The sequence below is a fragment of the Haemorhous mexicanus genome, chromosome 4 (genome assembly GCF_027477595.1).
Source record: "Haemorhous mexicanus isolate bHaeMex1 chromosome 4, bHaeMex1.pri, whole genome shotgun sequence".
NCBI lineage: Eukaryota > Metazoa > Chordata > Aves > Passeriformes > Fringillidae > Haemorhous > Haemorhous mexicanus.
Window position 1 is genome coordinate 33,054,227 of NC_082344.1, and position 27,207 is coordinate 33,081,433.

At 39.6% G+C, this 27,207-nt stretch overlaps 1 protein-coding gene across 3 annotated transcripts in view; it reads right to left on the reverse strand.

Annotated features, from left to right (window-relative positions):
* SH3D19 (SH3 domain containing 19) overlaps window positions 1-27,207 on the reverse strand; it is an 82,187-nt gene that overhangs the window by 44,823 nt on the left and 10,157 nt on the right. For all 3 annotated transcript variants that reach the window (XM_059844370.1, XM_059844369.1, XM_059844371.1), the window contains exon 2: window positions 19,249-19,288. In XM_059844370.1, the coding sequence (XP_059700353.1) occupies window positions 19,249-19,288 (40 nt within the window). The remainder of the gene's footprint in view (window positions 1-19,248; window positions 19,289-27,207) is intronic.

Genomic DNA, 27,207 nt, shown 5'->3' on the forward strand with positions numbered 1-27,207 from the left:
AAAGCACTACATTTCCTAGCCCCAGGAGAGTTTGATTCACATCTAGCTTACAATTATTTAAGCACTTTAAAAACATGGAAACAGTAGACACATTATTTTTTTTTCTTCATGAAGCCCTGTATAGGAGCTGCAAACTTCATAATTTCATTATATACTAAACCCCAGTAATTTAAATAAGATGCTGTTCTTGGGGCAGCTGGTGATTTTACCCATACCTTATGCTGAGCCTACCCATCCCTGCTCCATAGGAAGCAATTCCTGGTCTCTTATTCTGTGTTGCAAAGAGAGAAGTGATAAGGTTACTAATAACCTCCTTTGCTCCACAGTTAATGACATGTTTTCTTTCAAGCCATCCAAATAATTAACATAACAAAATCAAATTTAATTCTCCTATTTGATGAGGTAGGAGCTGCAGCAATTACTGTACTGCATGGCTCTTGCCTCTTTCCCACCTCCTCCTCCTGTTCATAAGGCACAGCAATGAACCAGAAGTCAGGGGAAAAAAAAAATCCTCACAAATGCACATGGCAAGGAAATATTAATCCATCCAAAATGCGACTCCCCCACAAAGACATGAGAACACCCGAGGGGACAGAGTGGCAATAACTAGCAGTGGGGATGGGAGACAGCAGCTCCTGTGCCACCCCGCAATGTACACAAGCAAAGTTCAAACTCGTATTGCGAGAAGAAAACCGTGCAGACAGCAGGAAGTTCCAAAGTATTAAAGAATCTCATAAACATCAGCAACAACACCAGAGTCATATCTAATACGGAATAAGTAAAGATGCAAACTAGCCATCCCACCCACCCCCACATCTTTTGGCAGGAAGGACTGAACAACCAGAGCAACTCCTCTGACATCTGCACACTTATCCTAGACCTTGCTAACTGTTAATTTAAATCACAAATTTGGTTTCATTTCCAGCTAAGGCAATAGCTTTGATGAGCTTCCCCGCCAGCTCCTCAAAACCCACGTCACACCCAGAAAAACCCACTCAGTAAGTTCAGAGGGGATCTGTAAGTTGCTGTGCCTGCTATGCTGAAAGCAGTTGGGTACTTCAAGTCAGCAGCAATTGAAAAGGGTCCTATGGGTCACCATTTCTGAAAGATAAAGAACTTGGAGTGGAGTGTTTCAAGTTGTTAAAACACCTACTCACTCTTTCTGGCAGGCCCTACTCTGGGTTTCAAGGACAGGTTTTCTAAATATAAATACTTGAGAAAAATACTTCAAAAGCATATTTCAGATCAGTGCATTAGGAAAATAAAATTGCAACAAGGTAGACTGGGCAAAGAGCTGTAAACTATTCAGTGGAGTAAGTGCACTTACTGTAAACCATGGTTTCTCCCTCATCTGGGGCTGTGCTTCAACACTTCCTCAACTGAGCACTGTCTCTCTTCACACACAATTTCAGTGTAGCTAACAGGTTTCTCAGAAGGCTGTTGCTGCAGGGTGACTCCTGACCCAACTCAGCAATTGTGTGAGCATCACTCACCTCAGCAGACCCTACACAGCAGAGAAGGGGAGGTGCTGTTTAAGTGGAATAAAGCTCAAATCACACAGCCGTCTCCAAGGGAGCAGGCAGGGAGCTGTGTCTGCCCAGAGCAGGACAGCTACCTAAGCCAAGAGGCCTGGAGGTTCTGAGCTATCTTTTCACCCTCCTGGTCCTTTAGTTGGTTCAGGAGCACCAGAGTCTCCAGTCCAGTGGAGGGCACCTCATGGGCACATTCCCACAAGCCGATTGACAGCGAGGCAGCTTGGCTGTTGAGTCAAACAGGCAGAGGATTGATGGACTTTACTTACCTCTGGAGATCACAGGCAGTACTGGCTTGTGACTGTCCCCTTCCTGCCTGTGAGCCTACTCATAGCCATGTAGGGAGGGTCTCCCCTGGCTATCTACAGCCTTCTGCTCTACAGGTTGTGATACTGCTTGGGATACAAAAGACATTCCAAGCTAATAGCCTGTCCCAGCATCTCTTTTTTATCTACTTCCACACTCTCCTATTGGCTTGCATGGGATTCTCAGCAGGAATTGAGCAGCCCTTCACATTGCCTGCTCTTTATCAGAACCAGGACCTGTATTTTATTTATCTAAACTGACATAACAATGAATATTCTAAAGGAAAACTGATTGCACTTTTTTCATACATCACTCTAGACATACAAAAAAGCCTAAAGGGGAAAAAAAGCCAACAAAAATAAAGAAAAAGAATGATCACTTGTTCTAAAAAATTAATATTCTCAAGCATTTTTCCAACATCTCAAAATTTATCCTTCACTTCAAGTTATAGGAAGCTTTTCATAAAGTATCAGTCCTTAGGTTCACATACCCATGTAAAAGTTAAACCTATGTCTAATTGTGATGGTTACTGACCCTGTTTTATGCTCACACACAAAGTAAAAAGAATTAAAATATCGCTATTTTTTATGTCTTGTGACTTCTTGGAATGTGAGCCAAGACTGTTAAAACGGCTCATGCTGAAATTACTGTAAGGCAAAACACTAGTTTAATAAAAAGCATCATATATTCCTCTCAGTTACTTTAGAAATCATGTCATCTTTATAACAGCCAGTGTACTACAGTACAACATTCTAAAAACTTATTAGAAGACATTAAGCACAAAATGTTTTCAGTCATGTAAACTATTTCACTGCAGACTGAAATGCATAAAGATGGTAGTAACTTAATAGCTAAATTAGGAGTGGTGCAAAAGATCAGATTTACCACCACCTGCAGGCCAAAGACAGACTAGGTAGTTCTACCAAAAAGCTCCTAAAGCTAAAACAGAAGACTCACAGCTATCCCAAATTCATGATATGGGTGCAGTAGACAGAATTGTATTAATCCTGTGGAAGTCAATTTACACTGAAAATGCACTCACAGTGGTCAGCTGCTTCAATGCCTCCATTGCTGAGGAGCCCCAGTCCTCTAGTTGATAGTGTAAAAGAGCTGACACGGCACATGGAGTCCAGGGGCACTTTCCCCATCAGTGTCAGAAAAGCAGACAGTGCACAGCCAGTACTCCTGCCTTCCCCATGCTCACCATTTCCACCAGGTCTCTTGTGTTGGTGCTGACATGGTCACAAGTCTGCTGGATCAGCCATATGGTTTTGTTACCAACCAAGAATCCCATCCCAAATATCCTGATTAATTTTCAGCTAGACAGGCCAACTGCTCCAGCTGGCTGCAGAGCCACATAAGCATCAGGGTGGCACCAGAGAAGCGATGGGAGAGGATGGGGAGGTCAGCAGCAGTCCTTGGGGTAAGCAGCTCAACCTCCACTGACAAAACAAACCTTAAGTCCATGACTCTGCCACTAATCTGACAGTAAATCACCAAATGTTGGCTATACCTCATGTCAGCTGCTCTTCTCAATCCTTCAGTATCAGCTGATCTACTCTTTTTTTTTTTTTCTTTTCCCCCCTGTAAGTGCTGATCATCCATATTGGCTCACTAGGAGATCAGACAAGCACCAGAACAAACACAGTTGGCAGCAGCCAGTCCCCACAGTCGTTCTGTAAAATGAACACTTGCATGCTCTCTGCTAGATCATGGGGTATTGTCCTGGCCCTGCAGGTACAGGAGGCTAGAAAAGACCTACCCACCTAAGAAATCACATGCTCAATAGTACAGATAGGTCATTAGAGATTAAGACTTACACCCGCACAACTTCACTTCTCTCTTGGGTTCAGCCTCAAAAGCAAGAAATCCTGAACCAGTAATTAAGTCCAGCCACAATTCAATCCTCATCAATATGCTGAGGATGTCTGCTTCTGCATCACTTAATGAATGCCACAACTGCGACTTCCCACTGTCTGGACAAGTGAGGATGTAGTTAAGCAGCAGCTAAAATCCAGCTGCTCAGCTAATTAAAACAGCTCACATTGATCAGCATAGGGAAATCCTTTCAGGAATTGCTCTCTAGCTGTTTCTTCAACTACTTATTACATATTCATGTGCTTGTCACTGTCATACTTTGGGATCGTATTTTAGCAATGAAACCTTCAATTTTAAGGCAGAACACAGGCAGGAAGTCAAAGCAAATCATGGCAGCAGATGATAACATTTCACACTTCAATTCTCAGAGCAGCCTACAAGTCATGAGGTTACAACGACTTCCACATTTAATAATGTCCAGCTTAGACCCTGAAGCTGAAACACCTCCCAAATTTTTTGTGAATCCGAGTCACTTGGTTTGTGTGCACCCTGAATGAACTCTTTCCTGATCCTGAGACACAGACATTCTAGATAGATTTCCTACAGCATTTTCTTTCAGTCAACAACCCGAGGTGAACTGCCTCTAACCCCAAGATGATTGTATAAACACAGTCATTCCAGAAAGGCAAATGCCTAGAGCATGATTTAAGTAATTCTCAGTCTTCATTGCATAGTGACTGATTTCAGCTCTCAATAAAATGTATGCTACAAGAAGACTTTGGCCCTCCTGTAACAGCTAAAAAGGCTCCCCACTATGCCATCTATCAACATATCACACTCATTGTTATGATAAGCCAGCTAGTATGTTTTGATTAAAATCAGTAAATAGTATTTATGATTAATGGCAATTTAATCTTGGTAGTAAATAATTCTAGGAGTAGAAAACACCTATAATTTTAATAATAGCATAATAGCAATGTAGCACTGTAAATGTAAATGAAAGTATCACTGAATTGTTTTAGTGATAGGAACAGGATATTTGGGCCCAGCCAGGATTACATTCAGAGACGAAAGTAACAGTTAAAAAACAGAAGGGAAGAACCAGCACTTTCAAATAGAACAATTTAGATGTAAAGTGCAGCTTCTGATGATGGAAATACTTTACCATTAAAGTCTACAGAGCTTCTGCATTTGCACACGGGGAAAGATGACAGTGCCCTACTTTTACAGTTCAAGAGTACAAAACAAAGCCTATTTCTGAAGAATGGTTTTTTGATTCAACTATTTGCAGTTGCATTTCAGTCAGTAAATCAAAGCCTTCTCTAGCCACTGATGGGACATTCTGCTTGCTTCATACATCTCTGTACATCAAATATAACTTGGTGGCTAAATGAGCTCCAGAACCTTTGTAATTGACATCATAGATGAATAAAACCCGGTTTAATCATGAAGGATGAGCAGGACAAAGGCATAAAGAAAACCAGTAAATCTGGATCCACAGGATTCAAGATGTCTTTACAGGGCTTTAACTGTTATAAAGCATGAATATTAGATTTTCTTCAAATAGTTTCTATATTTCATAGAACATACAAGGATAGTGGTAAGATTATCTTTAAAGTGTTGTAAAGGGAAAAAGTGGTATGTCAATGTTCTCATCTGACTAGAAACATTAATAATGACTGTAACAAAATAACAACACTACTTTTATAGCAAGTGAGTATCTTAAATCCCTACTAAATCACTTATGTGCAGATCAGCAAAGTGAAAACAATAGGGAATGGGTGGGGAAATCACCCAAAGAAATAAAAAGATGGGTATATTTCAGCTGGACTTTCGAAAACAGAGGAGCTTTAGAATAGAAACACAAAAGAACATTGCTCCAGAGAAGAACAAGCAAGAACAAAAGGGTGTTGACTGCAAGGGCAAGAACTCAGCAAGACCCAGATGATGCATATGCTGGAGGGGAGGAATGCAGTGGAGAAAGCTCAAGTGCTTGCAAGAATACAGACTTCAAAGCCATCACAGCAGTAATCAGACCACGGCAACAAGGTACAGGTTGATTTTGCCTAGGTATGTTTGTTTCCTGTGTAAAAATCTGTAAAAGATACGCCCACTTGCTTCAATTACTGGGCGTCCTTTGAGAAGAAACTAGAGTAATAAGGAAGGAGTTCCTGGGGAATTTTGAGGCAACCGAGGCCTCTGACAGGTGAATCATTGAGTCTCACTTCCCAGGAACACTACTAAATAGGTTCCACACTCAGCAGTTGAAATAGTATCTGGATCTTGCCTAGTCAAACATTTGCAGCAGGATTCCAGCACTGCAATACAAAAGACAGATGTTTGGGATCTAAAATGTAAAGTTCAACCTAACCCACAGAACTGGGATTATGAGAAGCATCCAGTACTGGTGTGACCTCAGTGCCAAAAAAATCAGTTGACCGCCTTTGAGAATTTCAAAGTACAACAATTGCCAATGCCAAGTTCTTTGACAAGTCCCATGCCATAGGATTTCTGTGCTCCTTCAGCCTAATTCAACTTTCTTATAGGCCAGCTGAGTCAAACAAGCAGCATGAAATGTGCTGGAGTTTAACCTTTAGCTGAGTGAGGAAACAAAGGGAATTTCCTCATTGTTTTAATTATAGATGTGTGTTGGCAGTAAAGGCATTTGTTGTGAAGGACAGCCGACATGACAGAAATATTAATACATATGCTCCAAACATAGTAAAGCTTTAACTGAGTGCTGAAAAAGGAGAAACAAAAAAAAACCAAAATCCCTTGTACAACATAAATATGAACCAACAGCCAAAAGATGTGTTTAAGAATACTACAAGGTCATCCATATAAAGAAACATACTGGTTTCAAATAGGCCATTTGTACTTATAAAGAAATAATTTAACAAGCAGCAGAAACACTAATTTTCAGCCCTCTTACATTAAAATCTCACAAAAGTAAAACAATTTTCATGCATGATCACATCTTGTTGCAATGTACTGCTGACTCACCCAGTTACACCCTACAGTATGTGAGATCGATGAACTTGGAACAGTGGCCCTTACAGAATGCACAGTGCATAGAAATTGTCAAATAAAATCTCATAACCACACCCTTCATTGGACCTGTCTTTCCAGAAGGTACCCTGCATGCAGCTCAGTCAGAGAAATGGCATGTTTTCCTGAACACTTTTCCCCTGCCCTTCTTGAAATGCTTCCTTTTCTTCCATGCCACAGATATTCATAAAGCTTTTGGTTACAAAATACAGAAAATGATTCACCAGAAATTTGCACTACACAACAACAAACCATACATTCACATATTTGTAGGTATGCAATGTTTACCTCTGAGTTTAAACATAACCTTACACTTCAGTCCTTTTTATACATTCACAGTGATCCAGCAGCTCTGAGTTTAAGGTCAACTCCAAAAACATATGCATCAAAGATTATTTTTCAAGTCTTTTAATTCTGATTCTACAAGAAGGTTGGTAAGGTATAGTATAGGTAAAGTGTATAGGTAAAGTTAACACCTTCACTAGCCCAGGCTGGGGAAAAGCATTCAAGTTTATACATACTCAAATTATTTTCCAAGAGTGAAATAGAAGCATCGACCCACACAGCCAAAGAAACTTTTTAAATCATTCTGATGCCCACAAAACCTGTATTTATCCCACTGCAAAATCCTAATAGGTGGGAACAGCACTGAATTTGCTGTAAAAACAAAATACCAACCTCAACAACTGAGAGAAGGCTTTTAACCTCCAGGGACATTTCTCCAGAGATCTCATCTTTGAGCAAGTCACCATGCAAACATACTACAAGACAAAAGGAACTCCCTCCACCCTCAATCATATATCCTGGCTGTCTTACAACATCATGGACCTCAAATTATATAGCAAGACAGTAAATACTGCAGTCTCTAATGGATGATTACAACTTGGAAGAAATAATCACTATCATTTTTTGCCACCCAACTAAATTTAGCTTCAGAAACAAACACCTTGTAGAACAGATTGAACCGGACCTTGTCAGAGCAACAGCCATTAGAAAGATCTCTCCAAAACATTTCACAGCCACAGGTATCAATGCCCTTCCCTCACCTGTAAGTATCCCCCAAACACACCACATGCTCCTCCATGCACTTCAATCAATGTGTCATATGTTATCAGATGAATTAGGCAGAGGAAATTAAAAAGAGCCACAAAGTATCAGCTGACTCCAGCAACTGAAAAAAACCCAAAAAAACCAGAGACCAGTGAGGCTACCCTCTTCATCTCTGACCTTTAACCCTTGATCCATAATTTTTACAGGGACAGGTGTACAAAATAAATATTGCTTTTTTTCAATCTCCAGTTCAACTCAGAGGCCCTGAATTTAGATAACATAAGCAGGTAATTTCTCTAATCTCCCCTCTCAGTGATGCCCTTAATCCCAAAGGCAGTAAAACATTCACGCGCTTTTTCTTGTATCAGTCCGCCTTCTTGCCAATTGCTAAAATGCCTCTGGGCCTCCAAAAGTAATAGTGACCTTTTCCTTAAGACCACCTATTTGATTGACATGATCTATTTAAAAGCAAAACAACACCATTTTAACTTTCTCAAGAAGCAGCAAAGCTATAGGGAATGACAGCTCAGTCTCTTACACTACAGAACATAGAAAGCATTATACAAAACTAGCAGACACCAAGCTCAAAAGAGCCAAAGAGACTTTTCAACATGCAGTGAGAGGTTAAGCTTTGGCACTGCTTGCCACAACACACTGTGGGTGTTAAAAGTGTGGATGAATTCAAAAAAACCCTAATGAAAACCTACTATTGGCTAATAAATGCAAAGTACCACTTCTCTCAGAGAGCAATACCAGCAGGACAAGGGAGGTGATCCTGCCCCTCTGCTCAGCTCTGGTGAGGCACCTCTGGAGTGCTGAGTCCAGTTCAGGGCTCCTGACCCCAGGAGAGACATGGAGCTATTGGAGCAGGTCCAGAGGAGGGGAACAAAGATGACAATAAGACTGGAGCATCTCCCTTAAAATATCAGGCTGAAAGATAGAGCCTATTCAGCCTTGAGAAAACTGAGAGGGGACCTCATCAATGTCTCAGTATCTGCAGGGAGGATGACAAAAGGATGGAGTCAGACTCTGCTCAGTGGTGCCAAGAAAGAGGACAAGAGGGAAGGAACAGAAGCTGATGCAGAGGAAGTTCCACTGAACACAGGAAAGAACTTTTTACTGTGCAGGTGACTGTGCCAAATTGTCCAGAGAGGTTCTGGAGTCTCTCTCACTGGAGATACTCAAGAACTGCCTGAACACAATCCCTACAATGTGCTGTAGCATCACCCTGCTTGAGCAGGGTCCTTTACCTGGGTCACAACAACCCCAGGCATTGCTACAGGAAGAATGGTTGGAAAACTGCCTGGTGAGAAAGGGCATGGGGATGCTGGTTGATAGTGTTTGTTCATGAGCCAGCATATGTCCAGGTGGCCTTCCAGGCCTGCCTCAGAAACAGTGTGGCCAGCTGGACCAGCACAGTGATTGTTGCTATGTACTCGGCACTAGTGAGGCCATACCATGAATTCTGTATTTAGTTTTGGGCCTCTGGCTACAAGATGGACACTGAAGTACCGGGAGTGTCCAAAGAAGGGCAACAAAACTGGTGAAGGGTCTGGAGCACAAATCTACTGACAAGCAGCTGAGGGAATTGGAGGTGTTTATCCTGGAGAAGGTCATGCGAGACCTTATTGCTCTCTACAACCACATGAAAATAGGTTATATCAATGTGAGGGTCTGTCTTTTCTGCCAAATAACAAGGAAAAGGACAAGAGGAAATGGCTTCAAGTTGCACCAGAGAACTGTGTTGTCATTTCAGATCTGTCTTTGGTGAAAAAAATAAATGCTGTTATTAACAGAAAGCATTTCTAGTCAGTTCACCCTGTAAAAAGTTCATTTAACAGAACTCATTTCCTTGTCAACAACCTTAGAAGGAAGAAGATAGATTGAATAGTAAAGCAAATAATCTTTTGTCCTATACACCAGTAAGGTGTGGTGAGAAAGCCTCTCCAGTAGCTGTCATTAATGTACTTGTCCCATCATATTGTTCTCTTTCTTCCTGGTTGCCCAAACTTCACCTGTCAAGAGCACTACATGCTTTCAGCTATTCATGGACCTATTATTTTAGAAGGGGCTGTGTAAAAAGGCAATAAAACAACAGAGACTTTTAAAAAACAGTTGTCCAAAGAAACTGTGACACTTCCTGACCTGGTCCAATCACAAAATTATATCAGGATTGTTTGAACTAATACTGTATTCATGGAATCATAAAATCAACAAGTTTGGAAGAGACCTTAAGATCATCAAGTTCAACCGTCAACCAGGCATTGGAACTGTAACCCCTGAACCACTAAACCATTAAATTGTATCATCCAGCACCAGATCCAGATGTCTCTTGACCACCTCCAGGGATGGTGACTCCACTACCTCCCTGAACAACCTACTCCAATGCCTGACTACCATAACAGTGAATTTTTTTTTTTAAATTATATCTAATCTCAATCTCCCCTGTTTCAGCTTAAGGCCATTTCCTCTAGTCCTCTCACTTCTCCAACCTCCTCTCAGGTTCTAATACTAGATACTCTAATACTAGATACCGGATATTGGTGTGTAAGGGGATGGAGAAACAGAAGTCCACTGAAATGAAATAGAAGAATTATAATAGTAAAATCAAAGCTGTTTCTTTTTACTAAGCATTTATTCCAAGCAAAAGTATTGCCTAATAAAAACGTGATATCACTGAGGTACTTCTTTTTCTTCAACCAGACTATAATGCTATAGATCAAAGGGAGATTTAACACAGTAATTACTGCTTGTGGTTGGAACACCCTGATTAGATTTGGACCTCCTCTTTAATTAGAAGTCAACCTTTGCCTCAAGCCTCAGGAGATGACAATGTTCAACACAGTCAGATGACAAACCTCTTGTAACAACAATGCTCCCAAGAATAAGATGCAGCTATGCATACTTATAAAGACCATACTTCTATGAATGCTTTCCATGGACCTTCCTGGGCATGAGACCTGCTGGCGACCTGCCATAGGTTTTAAGCCTCCGAAGGAACAGGCAACATGACATTTTGTATCACTGGATCTTAGTTCTCTTCCTGAAGCTGAAGCAGCTGGAACAGATGAAAAAGCAGCTCATCCTTGTCTACACTAGGGGCTAATACTAGCTCAGTTGAGCCTGTGATTTGTCACAGATGGCCAAAACTAGGACAAACGCAGTATGCAAACATGGCTCATATTCAAATACCACTTTTGAATAGAGAAATTTTGTAAAAAATCAGAAATGCAATCTCTCACAAATGATAGAATCAGAGTCAAAAGTACAGCTGTGCAAACTGCACATTACACTGCACATTATACTAAAATACATTTAAGAGGAAGAAATTATCAATGTGACAGGCCTCACTAGGAATACTTCACCCCCACGATGTAGTAAGAATGCAATTGTTACATGCTTTAAAAGAGTACTTGATCAATCATTTCAATGTTCAACCTGCCAAATCAGACGCTGGTACTTAAGGTAACTGATTCCCTATACTAGAATAAAGAACAAAGACACCAAAGAAATAACTTACAATGAAATTACAAAGTAGGTGAGTGGTACACCTACTTTGTTAAGTGAACAAAAAAAAAAAGAGAAAGAAATAACAATCTCTTCTCTTTTGTGCACATCAGAGTAAGAGGCCACAGAAACGAATACAATATAACTGCAAACTGAGCTCTCCCACTCAAATTCCAGAGGCAAAAGAAAATGTAGATACTGAGCCTAGACAGAAACCTACATAAATCCCAAGGGAAATAAACAAAAGCTCCAACACTCTTAAAATATCAACATGAAATTCTTTCAGAGACAACCTCACGATTACTACTTCTGCATTGTAAGTTTACAACCTGCTGAGTCTGCCTCCTCAACCCTGACACATCCTTTAGGCTTCTCTTAGCAGCTCCTCCTCCTTTTCTGTTTTCTTTGAGAGCATTATAAATACCTTTGGAAAGAATTCTCTCCCAGCCCTCCTACACAGTTACCACAAACTTCATCTGCTGTTCATCACTGAAATGTCTTGGGGAGAAAAAAAATTATAAAGAAGCAAAATTATAACCATGACTGAATAACTTGGCTTAAAAAATGTGCAATTTTCCTTCCTGAAACCATCTTTCTTAGAACTAGTGGCTGTTTATGCCCCAGATAATTCTCCTAATGCACAAGGAGTGTGGATGGTCCTTAGTACTTTCTATAGAAGACTATTCTGAAAGCTGATGGGATGGTGAAACTTGCTCATGTACATAAGATGCCCAAAGAAGCAGTGAAATTCTTTCAGCGAAGACAGAGGGTGAGCCTTTTTCTCTTTATTCTTTCAACAACCATCTCACTTGCAGCGTTATTTTCCATTATGAATTAGAATAGGCACTGGAGAGCAGCCCAGACAATGGAAAGAGTTGTTCAGGGCACCAGAGCAAACAGTCCTTCAGAATTCCCTTTGCAGAAACCAGGAACAGAGCACTCTTTTTATTAAAACAAATCCCTCTTCTCTGTTTAGGAGTAAGGGATCTAGGAGGCTGGCTAGGACACACCCTTCACAACAACTCTTTACTGCTATCTGCGAGATGAATAGGCAAAAATCCCCAACGCAACAGTGACAAATTGCCAACACTAAAACAAACACCCCCAGGAACAGGCTCTAGATAGTCTTGTGACCCCTAAGTGCCAAAAACTATGCTGAACCCATCTGCCATTTATTCCTCAGCTCAACCTGTGATTCTTTTTTCCCTCACTTACAGATAAGTATAAACTGAACAGAGTAAAAATTAATATTGCAAATTAAAAATTAAGCATAATGATTTATTGTGGCAAAGAAGCTACCAAAGAAACAAGCTGCACAAAATTGCTCCAGCTTATTCTACTCCCAGAAGCAACAGCTCCAAGGTGAAAGCACGTGGTGATGAGAAACATGTGATAAAAGAAAGATAAATAAATAGATTCCAATCTCAAACTGCACCAGCTTAAATCTATATTTAACCTGTGGGATTGCACTGAGCAAGTGAGTAAGTCCAAAATTTATCTCTAAGACTGAAAATAAAGGAGTCACATGAGCCTACTTTTAAGATAACAAGAAAAGTCACAACTCAGAGCCTCTGTTTCCAGTTCTGCCATTGACTGATTGTGGAACTTGCAAGAAATCATTCTGCCCCTCTATGTTGAACCTGCTCCATCTGTGGAGACACAGCTATTTTTTTTTCCCTGGAGACCAGCCTTGTGATCCAACTAACCACATGAGCACTGACAGCAGCCCAAAGGAGAGAATGAAACCTTTCCTTCTTGGAGCAACACAGGCTTAGCTCAGCTCAGGGCAATTGTGAAACTTCACCCCAAGGATTTGGAAAGGAGACTAGATACTTTTTAGAACTACCCCAATTTCTGACCTGCTGGGAGGGTACAAAAGCAGGACATTTCTACTTTCACAGCCTAAAAGCCTGCTTAGAGCAAGAGTAACCTGATACTCCCTAGCCTTAAAAATTGGAAGGCTAGGGAGTATCAGGCTAGCAAAAGCTAAATGTAATGAATAAGAATATCACAGTAAAACATCCCCCAACACAACCCTTCCCATTCAGATGGAGTGCCAGCAAGGTTCAAAGTCTCAAACTTCAGATGTGTATTACAGTCTGTTACACTGGCTGCATGGGCAAAAGCCTGAAATTTTCCTGTGTAAAACAGAAGCATTGACAAGGCTGTCCACACATTGCTAGTAGACAACATAAGGGTTTTAAACAACAGTGTTGAAAAACTGTACTTCAGGATGTTTGTGTGAATGAATTCGGTCCTCCTGGATACTAAGTAGTCCCGTGCTTAGATTGTTTCTTTTGGTAGTGCTTCCCACAGCACTATCACTTGGAAATAAAGTTAGTAAATGACAGACAAGCAGACTCAGAGTGGGCTGAAAGTAAGTAGGCTCAATCTCTCATTCCTGGGAGATTTTCTAATCTTGGCTATAAAAAACATCATGGGCCTGACCCAGCATCAGCATCTTCCCACTATGAGCACCATGCTTGATTACGTGATCTGCATGACCTTCCCACCATTCTGTGATTTCTCAGTACAAAAGCAGCAGAAGTCTATCCACACTGCCCCTTTGACCAAGAGCATTCATCAACAGCATAAAGTTTAACAAGACAAATGCCAGATTCTATACCTCAGATAGGGCAACCTTGAATGTACACACAGACTGGGGAATGAGAGGCTGGAAGCACTGCAGAAAGGGAGCTGGGGGTCCTGGTCCATGGCATTGAATGTGAGTCACTGAGCCCTGGCAGCCAGGAGGGCCAGCCCTGCCCTGGGGGGCAGCAGGCACAGCCAGGCAAGGGAGGGGATTGTCCTGCTCTGCTCTGCACTGGGGCAGCCTCACCTCCAGTGCTGGGTGCCACAACATCAGAAAGACACTGAGCTGTTGGAGAGTGTCCAGAGGAGGGCAACAAGGATGGCAAAGGGCCTTGAGGAGAAGCTGTGTGAGGAGTGGCTGAGGTCACTTGGTCTGTTCAGCCTGGAGAAGAGAAAACTGAGGGGAGACCTCATTGCAGTCACAGCTTCCTGGTGAGGGGAAGAGGGGCAGGCACTGATCTCTTCTCTGTGGTGACAAGTGGCAGAACCTGAGGGAATGACCTGAAGCTATGGTCAGGGAAGGTTTAGTTTTGATATAAAGAAAAGGTTCCTCACCCAGAGGGTGTCTGGGCACTGGAACAGCTCCCCAGGGAAGTGGTCACAGCTCCAAGCCTGACAGAGTTCAAGAATCATTTGGACAATGCTCTCAGGCCCATGGTGTGACTCTTGGGGATGCTTCTATCCAGGGCCAGGAGTTAAGATTTCAATGACCCTTGTGGGTACTTTCCAACTCAGGATATTCTATGATCTGGTGAAACTATTAAACGACTGACTGTAATGGTTACAACATAGAAAAACCTGTTACTGTCTGTTTTCTCAAGACCTCAAAAGCATACTGATTTGCAAAACCACCTCATTTTAATTATAAAGAGGGGACAGTTCCACCACATTCTCAAGCCAGTGCCTTCCTTTAGGATTCCCTTCATGCTCTGTTAAACACTTAAGATCGTCATGAAAGGGTGTCTTTTTAGGTTTCACAGATGATCTGGGAAAGCACATTATTAAGACATAGTCCGACTGTTACTGCAGTATTTCTTAAACACAGTTTCACAAAATCAACATTACGTAGCAGAGGAACTAGAAATGCAGAGAAGCTTTCACTAATGGAATTCTGTTACATTAAAAAAACCACCAAACAACTAAAAGCAAAGTCAGATACAAAATACCATTCATAAAAATGATCACTTGATTTACCAGAGCTTCACTAAAGGGATCAGTAGCCCCTTTGATCAGCCACTACAAATGCTTGTTTATAAAGGAACAAAAGACGACTTTTGTCTATTTGTATTGTTGACTTGATGCATTTTAAATAAAAATAGCTCAATTTACTGCAATCAAATGAAGGCAACCATCTGTAAAAGAACTTGAAATATACAGTCACCAGGCAGACTATATGCAGTAAAACCTAGGATCTGCTTCTAGAAATGAACTAATTATTTACATCCCCCTCCCCATTTTTCACAGTAGACACTGATAGTTCTGACTTAACTTCAAGTGACTGATACCCTACTAAATCTCTCAATAAATTGCTGCAGTTGTTAGCTACCTTCATCTGCTCATATCCAAGGTCAAGGCTACTACAATGTATTATACCAAATTATAGGACTATGTTTCAGGATTTTTTGATCCATAATCCTTAACCAAAAGAAGAAAAAAAAAAATCTAGTTCCTTCTACAAGCTTTACTCACATTCAGGGATTAACTGCAAATATGCAGATGTCTGAAATCTTCTATTCTATTACTATCATATAATTTTCAGTTTGAAAACATTTAGAGGAATAAAGAGCTAATTCTTTTGACCTAATTGACCTGTGTTACAGCAGTGCATGACCTGAAGCTATCAGAGACAACAGTACAAGCATGACTTGACAGTAAAATCAAGAATTATAATTACAGACCACTGCTACCAGTAGAGATATATTTTCATACTGTCTGAAATGTAGCAATTGAAGGGTGGCTATTAGGTCATGAAACTAGATGTCTCTTGATAAAAATTTAACATAGCAATAGGTATTATCTGGATTCAGTGAACATTTGTTTTGATCTTACTAATGTGCTATATTTAACAAAAAATCAGTGCAGAGCAGTACACGAAAGAGATACACAGGCCCTGTTCTGCTATTCCTTGCTTTGTCTAAACTCTCCTGAGTGTCAGATGGTTGCTAATCACCTAAAGAGGCAGAAGATAATGTAATAATGCACATTTTGTAAAGGTTACCTGTTTTCCTCCCTTTAAATCATTATCTGTGGTCTTTGGTTCATCCACTCTCCAGGTTTCTTCCCCAAGCCATGCTAGATCCCTGTATCACTCTCAGAATGCTCCCTCTTTCTGTAGCATTTCTCCCATGCTAAACATTTGACAGGCTAATAACCAAACCAGAATAATTGTCAAAGTTCATGATACTGCTGTAAAAATTCTTCTAAATGGCATCACCCTATAATAAAGTACTATATTAATGACTATTTATATAGCCACTGTTTTACCTTGAACAGGTTTTTTAATGTCTTTCACTGCAAGTGAATTATGTCCAAAAGTATGTTTTAAAACTGATCCTGTCTCACTACATATAAACCCTTCATCCCTAATACTGCAAAGACTCAAGCACAAGCTTGAAATATGTCTAGAAATACATAGGCAGAGACATATATAAGAACAGGAGATTAGAAAGGGCAAGAACCTTGAAATCACAAGGAATACTGTTATGTGACCTTTCTGTTACAATGATCATGCTCCAGACCACAACTCAACCTTACAACGCACAAGGAAGAGTTGGTGGTGAATAACTGGGCCTTTTCTTGGTCTCTTCTTATCCCAGTGTTCCCCACTTAGACTTGACAGACTTCTGGGGAAGATCTCATCAGAGTTTTGTATGAAACAATAAACTACTTCTCTGAATCTCTCTTGGAAACATCTACATCTGCTATTTCATCTTAGGTAATATACCTTTCTTAAGGCTCACTGCTTATTCCTTCATCTTGTTAGCTGGTCTACCCATGTCCACATTCAATACTTCATAGAAATTCTAGTGCAGAAACTCTTGTTTCCAGACCTTGAGTTCAAGACCTGCAGTCTCACCAGCAGTGACATTTTTGTTCCACTTGAGACCATGAGAGGGATAGTATCTTGTGTGTTTAAGCTATGCATCCCTCAACATTCAGTTTAAGGAATAAGTAGCCAAAATGCCTCTGAACCATTGTATTTTCTTCTTCCCTTGTCATGAACTGCTCCCAGAGAGGACAGTGTCCAAAGTGCAGTAGTTCATCATAAAATGGAATAAAACGGTCCCCAGTAATATTCAAACAGCTTGGAAATACTGCCTATGTTACAAGAGAAGAGTGCTCTGCACTTCAGTTTTAGCTGTGCATACTTCACAATTTAGTTTTCCCTCAGGTCTTCTATCAAGGGGCTCTGGCCTGGATGCAACTGCTGCTCTTTTCCAGGGCATGATACGGCCAGACTTGGGATAAGAATCTCGCCCAGCAATTTGTCACCACAGAATAATGCTTCTAATTATAATGAGAGATGAACCACTGAGTGTAGCAATATCAATTAGCAGAATACATCGTTTAAGTAAGGCAGGCTGCTCCTGTTCCAGTCTAGAAACAGCAGTGAGACATGCACAAAACAACACTACCCTTTAAATGGCGGCTTGTCTTCCGCACATCTCATGATGAATTTACAATGACCAGTGAGACTGAGAAGGGGGTAGAAGATATATAGATATGGTCAGAAAGCACATGCACTACTGACAGGAATGAAAGATTACTGAAAGCTGCATTTCTCTCAACATTATGAGCAATTTACATTACACTGTTAATTACTCTGTGCTTTCCACCTGAGAATTTGGAAACTGTAGTCCAGGCAACTTAGGGCAGTGTTTTATTGCCAAGGCTGGTCCACATTTGACTTTCCAATTCCATGGAAAAAAAAAATCTGAAGTTTTACTTTGCTTTTGGTTCAAATTCAAAGTTGTAAAACACACTCCAGAGCAAAAAGATACTGGTGAGAACAACTAGGGAGAAGAAAGGGGAAGAGACTGAAACTAGTTCAACCTTAAACTAAACATTTTGATAAATTAATATTTCCTTTTGATAATGATTTGGATTTGTTTGACATTATTGTAATATGACATGATCTAATGAAAGTTCTAACATTTAGACTGTAACCACAAAATTTAAAAAAAAAAGAAAAGAGAAAAGTTCAGTATTTTTAAGTATTAAAGAAAATCAGCACATGCAGTGATTGACCTTTTAAGCAGATAAAAGTATTCAAAGACAATGGCAATACCCCCCTGCAAATTAAACATGCTGCTGGAATCAGCTACAGTGCTGTGGCAGATGGGAGCGGGAAGGGAAAAACATCCTCTCCCATCACATCACACAACAGATACAACACATCAAGTGTGCTGTAAGAAAATGCTACACTGTTCTTTCAGCTATAAATCCTAGCCACCGTACTGTAAAACTGTACCAAAAAGGAAAAAATGTAGACTGTAAATATCAAATGAAAAGGTCAGGTCATGTCAAAAGCGTAGACATCAGGGGAAGTTTTTAGAAAGACTTTTCACAAAGGAATGGGAGAGCCAGTGTTCGCTGGTCTGCTCTATCACTTTTTTTCATTAGAATTCCACAATCTACCACACGACATGGACAAAATCCTATTCCCCAGTGGAGAACTGAAAGATAGTTTGAAAACGAGGCAATAGAGAAAGAGATTATTTAAAAATCAGAGTATAAGAACAACTACGGAATACTCAGAAGCTTAGAAGAACTACAGAATATTCAGAAGCTTAAGGGAAAATATGGCCTTGCAAATCAATAGCATAGAAGTTCATGACAAGTCCTGATGGAAATTCTAAATAAACACAACGTGTTGGTGTGTGTGTATGGGCTTTGTTTAAAACAGTTTTGCTTGTTTCTTGTGAAACCTTGGGTATGATGGAATCAGAGTTAATGGAATAAATAAAAAAGTGTTGCTATTTTTGACTGAACCAAGAATTATTTTCCTTGCTATAGAAGCAAACAGCTCAAAGTAGTAAAAGTCATGAAGGGCTTCTTGTTTTAAACCACAGTTTTACCAAACAACCCTGTGCATGATACACAAAGAAGTATTTGGGATTTCAGTGAATACAATTACAATGTAGCAAGTCCTATTTAATTTCTTGAAAAAAGAACTTTGCCCATAAAGAATACAAAACAATTATTTTAAACACAAACTTATTTTGTTTAACACAAAACTTATTTTATTTTACATTACTGTTACCAAAACAGAGAAATAGAAGAATGACATTTTTATATTTCTGGCTAATTTCCTAGTTCACCCAATAAAAGGAAAAACATTAGGGCAAAAAAAAAAAAGAGAAGGGAAGAATAAATAGAGAAATACAGTTCTTACCCTGAAGAGCGGCAGTCTGGTTTATTTCTTTCTGAGCGATCTGTGAGAAAGAAGGCATAATATCAGCACAGAAGTTGGATGTTCTTTAGCAATACTAGTACAGAAGTCTTAAGACAACTGTGAAACCATATGACTAGCAAAACCAAAAGCTGATTCTATTCTAAAACTGTTTTCCCACACTGGACTAGACTGCCTAAGACCAAGTAAAATTACTGCAAGTTTAAAATTTGTTACAATTCCACCACTCAAAACACAGTGTATTTAATGTTTTGTATTAATGCTTTGGAAGCTTCTCCTCCCTTTAGCCGAAATGAATAGTGCTTTAGTTCAGGATAAAAATAAGGGAGAGGGAAGAGGAAAAAAGAAAAACCACAGATTACTCAGCGCAAAAAAATCATTCCATGAATCACAGCTGGCAGAGTTCCCTGACAGGATGGGAGAAAAATCAGCAGTTGGTTGCAGCAACATCTGCAAATACACTGAATCCAGTGCAACCCCACCATTAACTCTTCAGCTTCTGGAGGGTTTTTCTGTGTTTTTAGAAAGGGTTTTCCTTATCCTGTAAGTATTTCAAGTGGCTTACTTGGACTAATGAGATTGACCCAAAAAAATCTACACATAATGCTCCAGCATGCAACAAAAGTATAAAATATTTCTCTCAAGAGTTATGATTATTGTACAAGCATTATAAAATAACTGCAGTGCTATGATATTAGAATTGATGTATTATCATTTATATTTTAAGTCCAGAATATCTTTTACTGCATGACTTTTGAACCACTAGGAAAGCTGAGACTGTTGTCCACCTAAAATGCATATATTCTAAAATTAGGGGTGGGGGTGGTTGTTAATCTTTTAAAGCAGAAAGACCCATTACACAAGCAGAAGTGAATTCCTACAGCTGCACATAATCGCCACAGACCATGGTGATTTTACTTCTAATTTGATCCCTGTGTATTTTAAACAGAAAGCTATTTTTCATGTGTTAATAAACACTCTACTGAAAATCTTGTCTATACAGAAGAGTCTTCCTAAAAAAAAATTCATTCTCACAGATTGTATTTTCAATCTTAAAGCTCTGCATTTGAAATAAAATTTGCTCTGCTAACAGTACATGTTTGTTTGTGCAGTTTTATTTCCTGTGTAAAAGAAATATTTTCCTCTCCAAGCTTTATGTGCTCATTTGATTAAGCTTTCATTAAAGTGGTAAAAAAATTATCTCACATCAACAGCTTAAAAGTATGTAATGCTTTTTCCATCCATAGGTGCTCCTACTGAGCTGTCATAGCCACACAGTTATAATTTATTGTCTTCCTGACTCACAGCGATCTCCATTTCATCACACTGTGTGCAACTCTGCTAGCAGAAGCAGCATGGTATAGCTCAAATCAGAGCTGCAGCAGCAGTTCTTCAAAAACACACACACTTCCATCCTTACCAAGTAACCTCCTTACCTGGGAGCACTGAACAAAATGAGACTGGACTTCCTACTAAAATCTGCTTGCCATCTGTTGCTTGTTATCAGACTCTCCTGCTCTGTAAGCAGCCACAATCTAACAGTATCTAACAGACAAAGCCCCCCCACTGCTAAAACGATCGTTTGAATGAAAAGGAAGAAAACGAGTAGGAGCACATGTAAGCTCAGCATCTGGGAGCTCTCCCACACAGCCCATGGCCAGTCAGCAGATCCACCACAGCCCGCCCACACCGCTGCAACCTGCTCATTCAGGAAATCAATGCAATTCCCTTCTCCCTTTTATTTTCATTCCTGTTTCAGCATTTCAATACTATATTTGGTTTTGCACATTCTATTTTCTGATAAACTTAATGAGAGCACACCATCCACATGCATAATGATCTTCTTGAAAAGAACAAATTGTAATCCTACAAGCAAAGAGCCAACATTTTAAAACAGAACTAAAACCTCCACCTCATTAAGTTTCCTGTGACCCTAACCTTTTAAATTTGTTTTAGTTTCAAGCATAATGAGAGACTCAAAGAGCTCAATCTTCCAATTATGTTCTTGGAGTCAATTAGGTGGTGAAGTCACCGTACCAGGAGGTGTTTAAGGAAAGACTGGACATGGCACTTGGTGCCATGGTCTGAATTACAAGGTGGTGTGGTCAAAGGTTGGACTGAATCTCAGAAGTCCTTTCCAACCTAATTGATTCTGTGATTCTGCAAATTTTGCAATTCTAAATGCTGTTTTGGCATTAGGTACAAGTTTCAATTCAAATAATGACACACGCCTACCATTACTAGAATATGAAAGCCAGGCAATTTTTTTTAATACACACACACACACACACACATCTGATCTCTCCATTCTGTAGGCAAATCCTTGACTTGAAAATAGCTGAGTATCAAAAGTGCATGCCCATAACTGATTCTCTTTTCTGTATACATGTTACCTCAACAGCAGAAGGATGTCTTTGAAATCTTTTCTAACAGAAATAAGCAAGAATACTGTATAATTACAAAGAACTGAAAATGAAATCCTGCACTACAGATTTTCCTCTATATCAAAGATATAAATTGCTATAAAACATTACAGGACATTATGTCCTTCTAGCAGAAAACTGTATATTCTAAATTCTGTAAGCCAAAACCATGTGTCAGATCAGAGCAAACACTGAATGCTGCTGGACTAGCACTTAGCAATGAACAAACAAGCCTGTCTGCACTCTGGCATAGAAAATGCACAGGAAAAAATGCCACTTCTAGTGACAGATACTACTTTCCAGACACAAGACACCAGTACTGTCCTCCCTATCTTTCTGTTGCTAAAAGCAATAAAATTCTTTACTGTGTATATAGCTGTAGTAAAATATGCTAGGAATTTACAAGCAGCTAATACTCACAAGCTACAGAACCGGACTGTATGATCCTAAGTTTATTTCAGTTGATGAAGTTCTTTCTGCCTCTCCTCAGAGGCAGAAAGAACTTCATTAACTGAAATAAACTTAGGATCGTAATTTATAATACAATTCATAATTTACATAGCCAGAGATCTGCAGTCTCTCAATCCGTACAAACTGACCATGCTCCAACCTCCTGCAGACCATACTTGAGATTTTCTCCACTTCATACTCACATCTACTATTTATAAAAACCTTTGTTGCCCTCATAAAATTACAGCCATACAAGAGAAATATATTAGCCTTGTTCAGAAGCAGGATATAGTGCAAGAAACCAAGCAGGTGGAGCAGATGAGGCGGAAGAAGTCAGAGACTCCTGGCTGAAGCTGGGAAGACTGTTATCCAATTCTAAGCACAGCAGAAGAATCAGGGAAAACATTAAGGCACCAAAATCTGCTCTTCATACCACAATAGTTTGGCAAATCTAGCATTTCTTTACAAAATCATGCTCTGTGTATTTCAGCAGCAGCATGGACTCCTTATGCCTTTTTCCAGCATGCAAAGGCTGAGTGGCAGACAGAAATGCCATGTTCCAGTTGCTTTCAGAAAAAAAGGTGATTCGCTTACACTCCAAGTTTGGGAAAATTAGCTTCCTTTGTTGTTTGTTTTTAATACAACAGAAAAGTTTTTCTTCTCAAGGAAAATACAAATATAATCATCAGGAGAAAAATAACTGGGTCAACATCATTTCAGTTGCTCCACAAACCTGAAACAGCATAAGTTTTTGCCAAAAAGACCACCACTGCAGAAAACAGTATCATTTAAGGCAATCCCTCTTGTTTCTGGAAGACAAGCAAAGAAAAGGAAAAAGGCAACTCACACTCAGTAGAGCCATTATTTCCCTCTGTTTATTTTGCAAACTTCTTCAAAGCATCTTGTTGCTAAGAGTGACTTCAACTGAAAAGTTTGCTCTCACTAGAAAAAAATTCAAGTATAAACATAAAATGTTGAAAAATGAGTGGAAAGTTAACACACATTCTGCTGCATCAAACTGCAAAGCTACCGGGGAACCTTCAACGCAATGACCTCCTGAGGCTGGTAACTTCCCACTCTTAACCCCATTCCACAGCTTGATCTCTTGAAAGATGAAGGGAGGAAAGGGGGGCACATACCATTCCCATTTCTGGGAAATACTGTATCCTTGAGTTTATACCTGTTGAATTTGATCAGTCAGCAAAAGAGGCGGGGCACTAACACTCTCCAGAAGACACACAGCTAGAGTAAACAGCAGTCTCCATCCCAGCAGTTTTTAGCCCCCGATGGCCCAGCAGTGGTTTCACAAGGAAAGCAAGCATGATGTGCTACTGTAACAATGACAAACCTTCAGATAAACCAAGCAATGGAAACCATGGGCTTTTAAGCAGTGCTGGCAATACCAAAATATAGAGAGAAGTGAGGTTTTCAGGATAAGAAAATTATTGGAAGAGGCTGTACAACTTCCATCTGATGATACATCTGAATGCTTCAATCCCCAATGAGCTTTGTAGGCCACCAGGCCTTAACAAAGCCGGACACTAAGACCAATACTGCAGCTTTACAAAGCATTGTGCTGAAACATGATGCTACTATTTCAGTCATATACATCTACATCCAGGTGACGACAGCTAAATGGTGCACCAGTCCCTGCAGGACAACTGAATCAAAAACCCCAAATTTTCATTTCTAATTGCCAGTTAGATGGGGCCCTCACTCCAACAAACTGCACATTTTCTGGGAAGATGATCTGCATTTGTGGGGGATTTTCAAAGCTAGTTGCTTTACTTGCACTGGAACAAGCAGTAACTGCCACTGATACTGCCATTTTTTTGCCTCTGTTTGTTAAGGCATATTGTGGCTCAAAGCCACTCTCCCTTCTTGCCAGCACTTCCCTCAGGTATGGAACCAAAACAATGCAAATTGATTCCACTGCGTAGAATCTACTATAAATTTTGTCAATTTTGTTAGGAACAGTCATACAGCAAAACCCATAAAACTGAACATTTGTTTAGTTTTTTAATATTTTAACAGCAGAGTCCCTTATCAGTTGTTTAAAAGGCAGAAGGCTCAAGCAGAGATTAATGAGAGGCTTGGAAGAAACTTTTAAAATTTACTTTATGTATAGCTTTCCCTCTACCACAAAAGGCTACAAAATCAGGACATGCTCGGAGTTTTTAATTGTAAAGGCAGACAGCTTTTATACTTACTTTAAATTCTACAGTATGCTGTTGACTTCCAGAGCAGTACACTGCCAGGAAGAAAACAATATTATAACATCCCCCGCAATGAAATTATAGTAGTCTGTCAGTTTTAGTGCTAAACAGTAACTGAGTCTCTAAGCACAAAGCATTCCTGCAGTCTTTTGTACTTGGAGTAATGCTTTTTTCCCCCCACTCTTAAACACAACTGATAGATGGCTGGGGATGGACCCCAACACACAGCTGAGAATAGAATGAACCTCTGCAGTCAGAGGTTCAGAGTATTTAATTTTGAACCCTACTGACAACCATAAAGCATGTAATTATCCCAAGACTTTAAATTATAGTATCTTTACCTAGATAAAAAGGTTAAAAATAAACTATAATCATCTTTAAAGTCTTTAGTGCACTTTTAAGTGCACAACATAAAAGTGAAAAAGATTTTACTGGACAGCAGAGGCCATATTTGCCAATGCTACATTTGCTGTTGATTAGTTTTTGTGACTCTGAAGTTCCACCCCCTCATTCTTGCTCCTACATCTCTCCTGCACTGCAAACAGCAAAAGTGTGCATGCATCAGTGTGAGCATATGTGCCAGCAAAAGAGGGGGCTGATGCAGAAAACAAAAGAGAAATGAAACAGACTGTGTAAGCTATCACCATTTCTCTAAAAGGTTTGAGCTGTAAGAACCTAGACTAAACTCAGCACTGGGAACTGGGCTTGTTCTTAAGCCATAAATGATAAACAAAGTATATAAGTAATCAAATACACCCACTACATACATATGTTACCACACTTTTGCCTTCTACCACAGTTGTTTAAAAAGGAAAATTAGGACACAGCTGCTTCTAAAGCTCTTTTTTTCAAAAAATTAGCAACTCCTGGAAGTACAAATCCCCACATCTTCCTAAAAAACATCCCAAGTGATCAGTGCAATGTAATTCTTAGATTATGTACTTCAAGTATAACTAGACACAGGTATCAGTACACCACAGAATCACAGTGGGAGTTACTCTAGATGAGCCCTAGTACTTATTTTTTTTATACTTTCATAAGGAAAGTATTAATTGACTCAACATTTTGTTGAACAGAAGACTTATAACCACAAAATACGTTTCTCTCTAGGCATTTCCAAAATGTTAAATCTACATTTCTGAAAAATAATTCTCTGATGTTGTTAGCATTGCCATTAAAAGGAATTTATCTTTCATCTTTTTATAAGAGCACTGTACTACCTTTTTCTTCCTGAATCAGAGATTTAGCATGCCTGCAGAGATTCTGCATATTCCTCAGCTAGACCACAGAGCTCACTCAGTCCTACCTATGTCTGCCTGTCAAAGGGTGCTGATACACATACAAAAAATGCAATAGTTAGATGTATGAATAAACTTGTCCTTTGGACACTGTATTAACAGACTATCTTATAAGCATTCATACACAATATGCAAGATCCAAATTTATTCCATTGTTTTCCTTCTCAGGCATCTGCCCTACTTGAGAACCAGAATATCCAGCACCAAAAGTGCCTCCAGCTTTGAACACCTCTGCGTAGGTACATTCACCCGTCACAACATACAGCTGAGGTGGCAAACCCCAACAACAAAAGTCCCCAGTGTAATCTTACAGATTAAGCACTTAGAAGCTAAGTCATACTGAGTGTAGGCAAGACATGGATTCACAATAAAGTGCTGAACAGCAATTCACAAGATATTCCCCCTTCTGTATATCACGAAACTAATTTGACTTTAAAACAAACAAGAAATTTTCTTTCTTGACTATTTCATCCTGGGAAGTCATCGACAGAAAAAAGGTGACATTGCTTTCAATTTAGATATCAGACATGATAGTGAGTGCAAGCAAGTGCATAGGTCTGCACTGTGGGAGGAATCTGGAGACTAGGGAGATGAAATGACATAGAGAGAAAGAAAATAATGTATGAAAAGAAAGAACTGTAATACACTCAACCACAAAAAAAAGCAATATCTCTAAAAATAGAAGAAATGTACCAGGCAAATGAAAGCATTTATTTCTCTTCAGATACTGCTGAAATACTCAGTAGCTTGTTCCTGGAGTATTTTATGGTCCTTTGTCACTATTTATGATTAAAGAATCCCCAAGCTGTTTACCCAGTTCACCTAATGAGAACAGTCTTAAATATCACTGATTTTTTTACAAGTACTAATTTTCTAGGGAAGTCCATTTCACATAAGCCTATTAACAACATATTTTCCCTCCAGTGACATTGGTAATTCTGCTCAACACAGAAATAAAAAAAATTCTAGGAAAATGAATGTAACAATTGCTTCTCATGTGCATGGGATTCTTCTGAAATACCATAAAATGGATTTTTCCCAAAAAGGATTCTTGCCCTTTATCATCAAACAAAGACTACAAGACCTAGACACATCATAAAAGGGATTAATGTGAAGGTGCAAAAAATGGATTTATTTAATGATGGTGGCATATATGAATAAATTGTTGTACCCTGAGATAACCCTCCTCCATCAGCTTTGAGCACATGCTTAAAAGTTGTGCAACTCTCTGCCACTATTCCACAGAACAGGAAGCCCAGCACTTTGCTGTTATTAAAGCAAGTAATGTTTTAATGCATATTATTTAATTATGTAGTGATCAACATCCAGTTTTTAAAAATGCAAATCACCTGGCATTCTGAAGACATTTTGCTGAAGTGTGCACTGAATTTATCCACATCGACTCCAAGGTGTTAAACATCTACCAAATCCCCTTCAAGGTACCTCAGAGTCCTTCATTACTGGCCTAACGTGTGCATGGAACTCTGCATGCGTGTGCCCTTTGGTCCTGGAAGAACATCCTGACCAGTAGTCACTATGTACAGCTGGATTCCT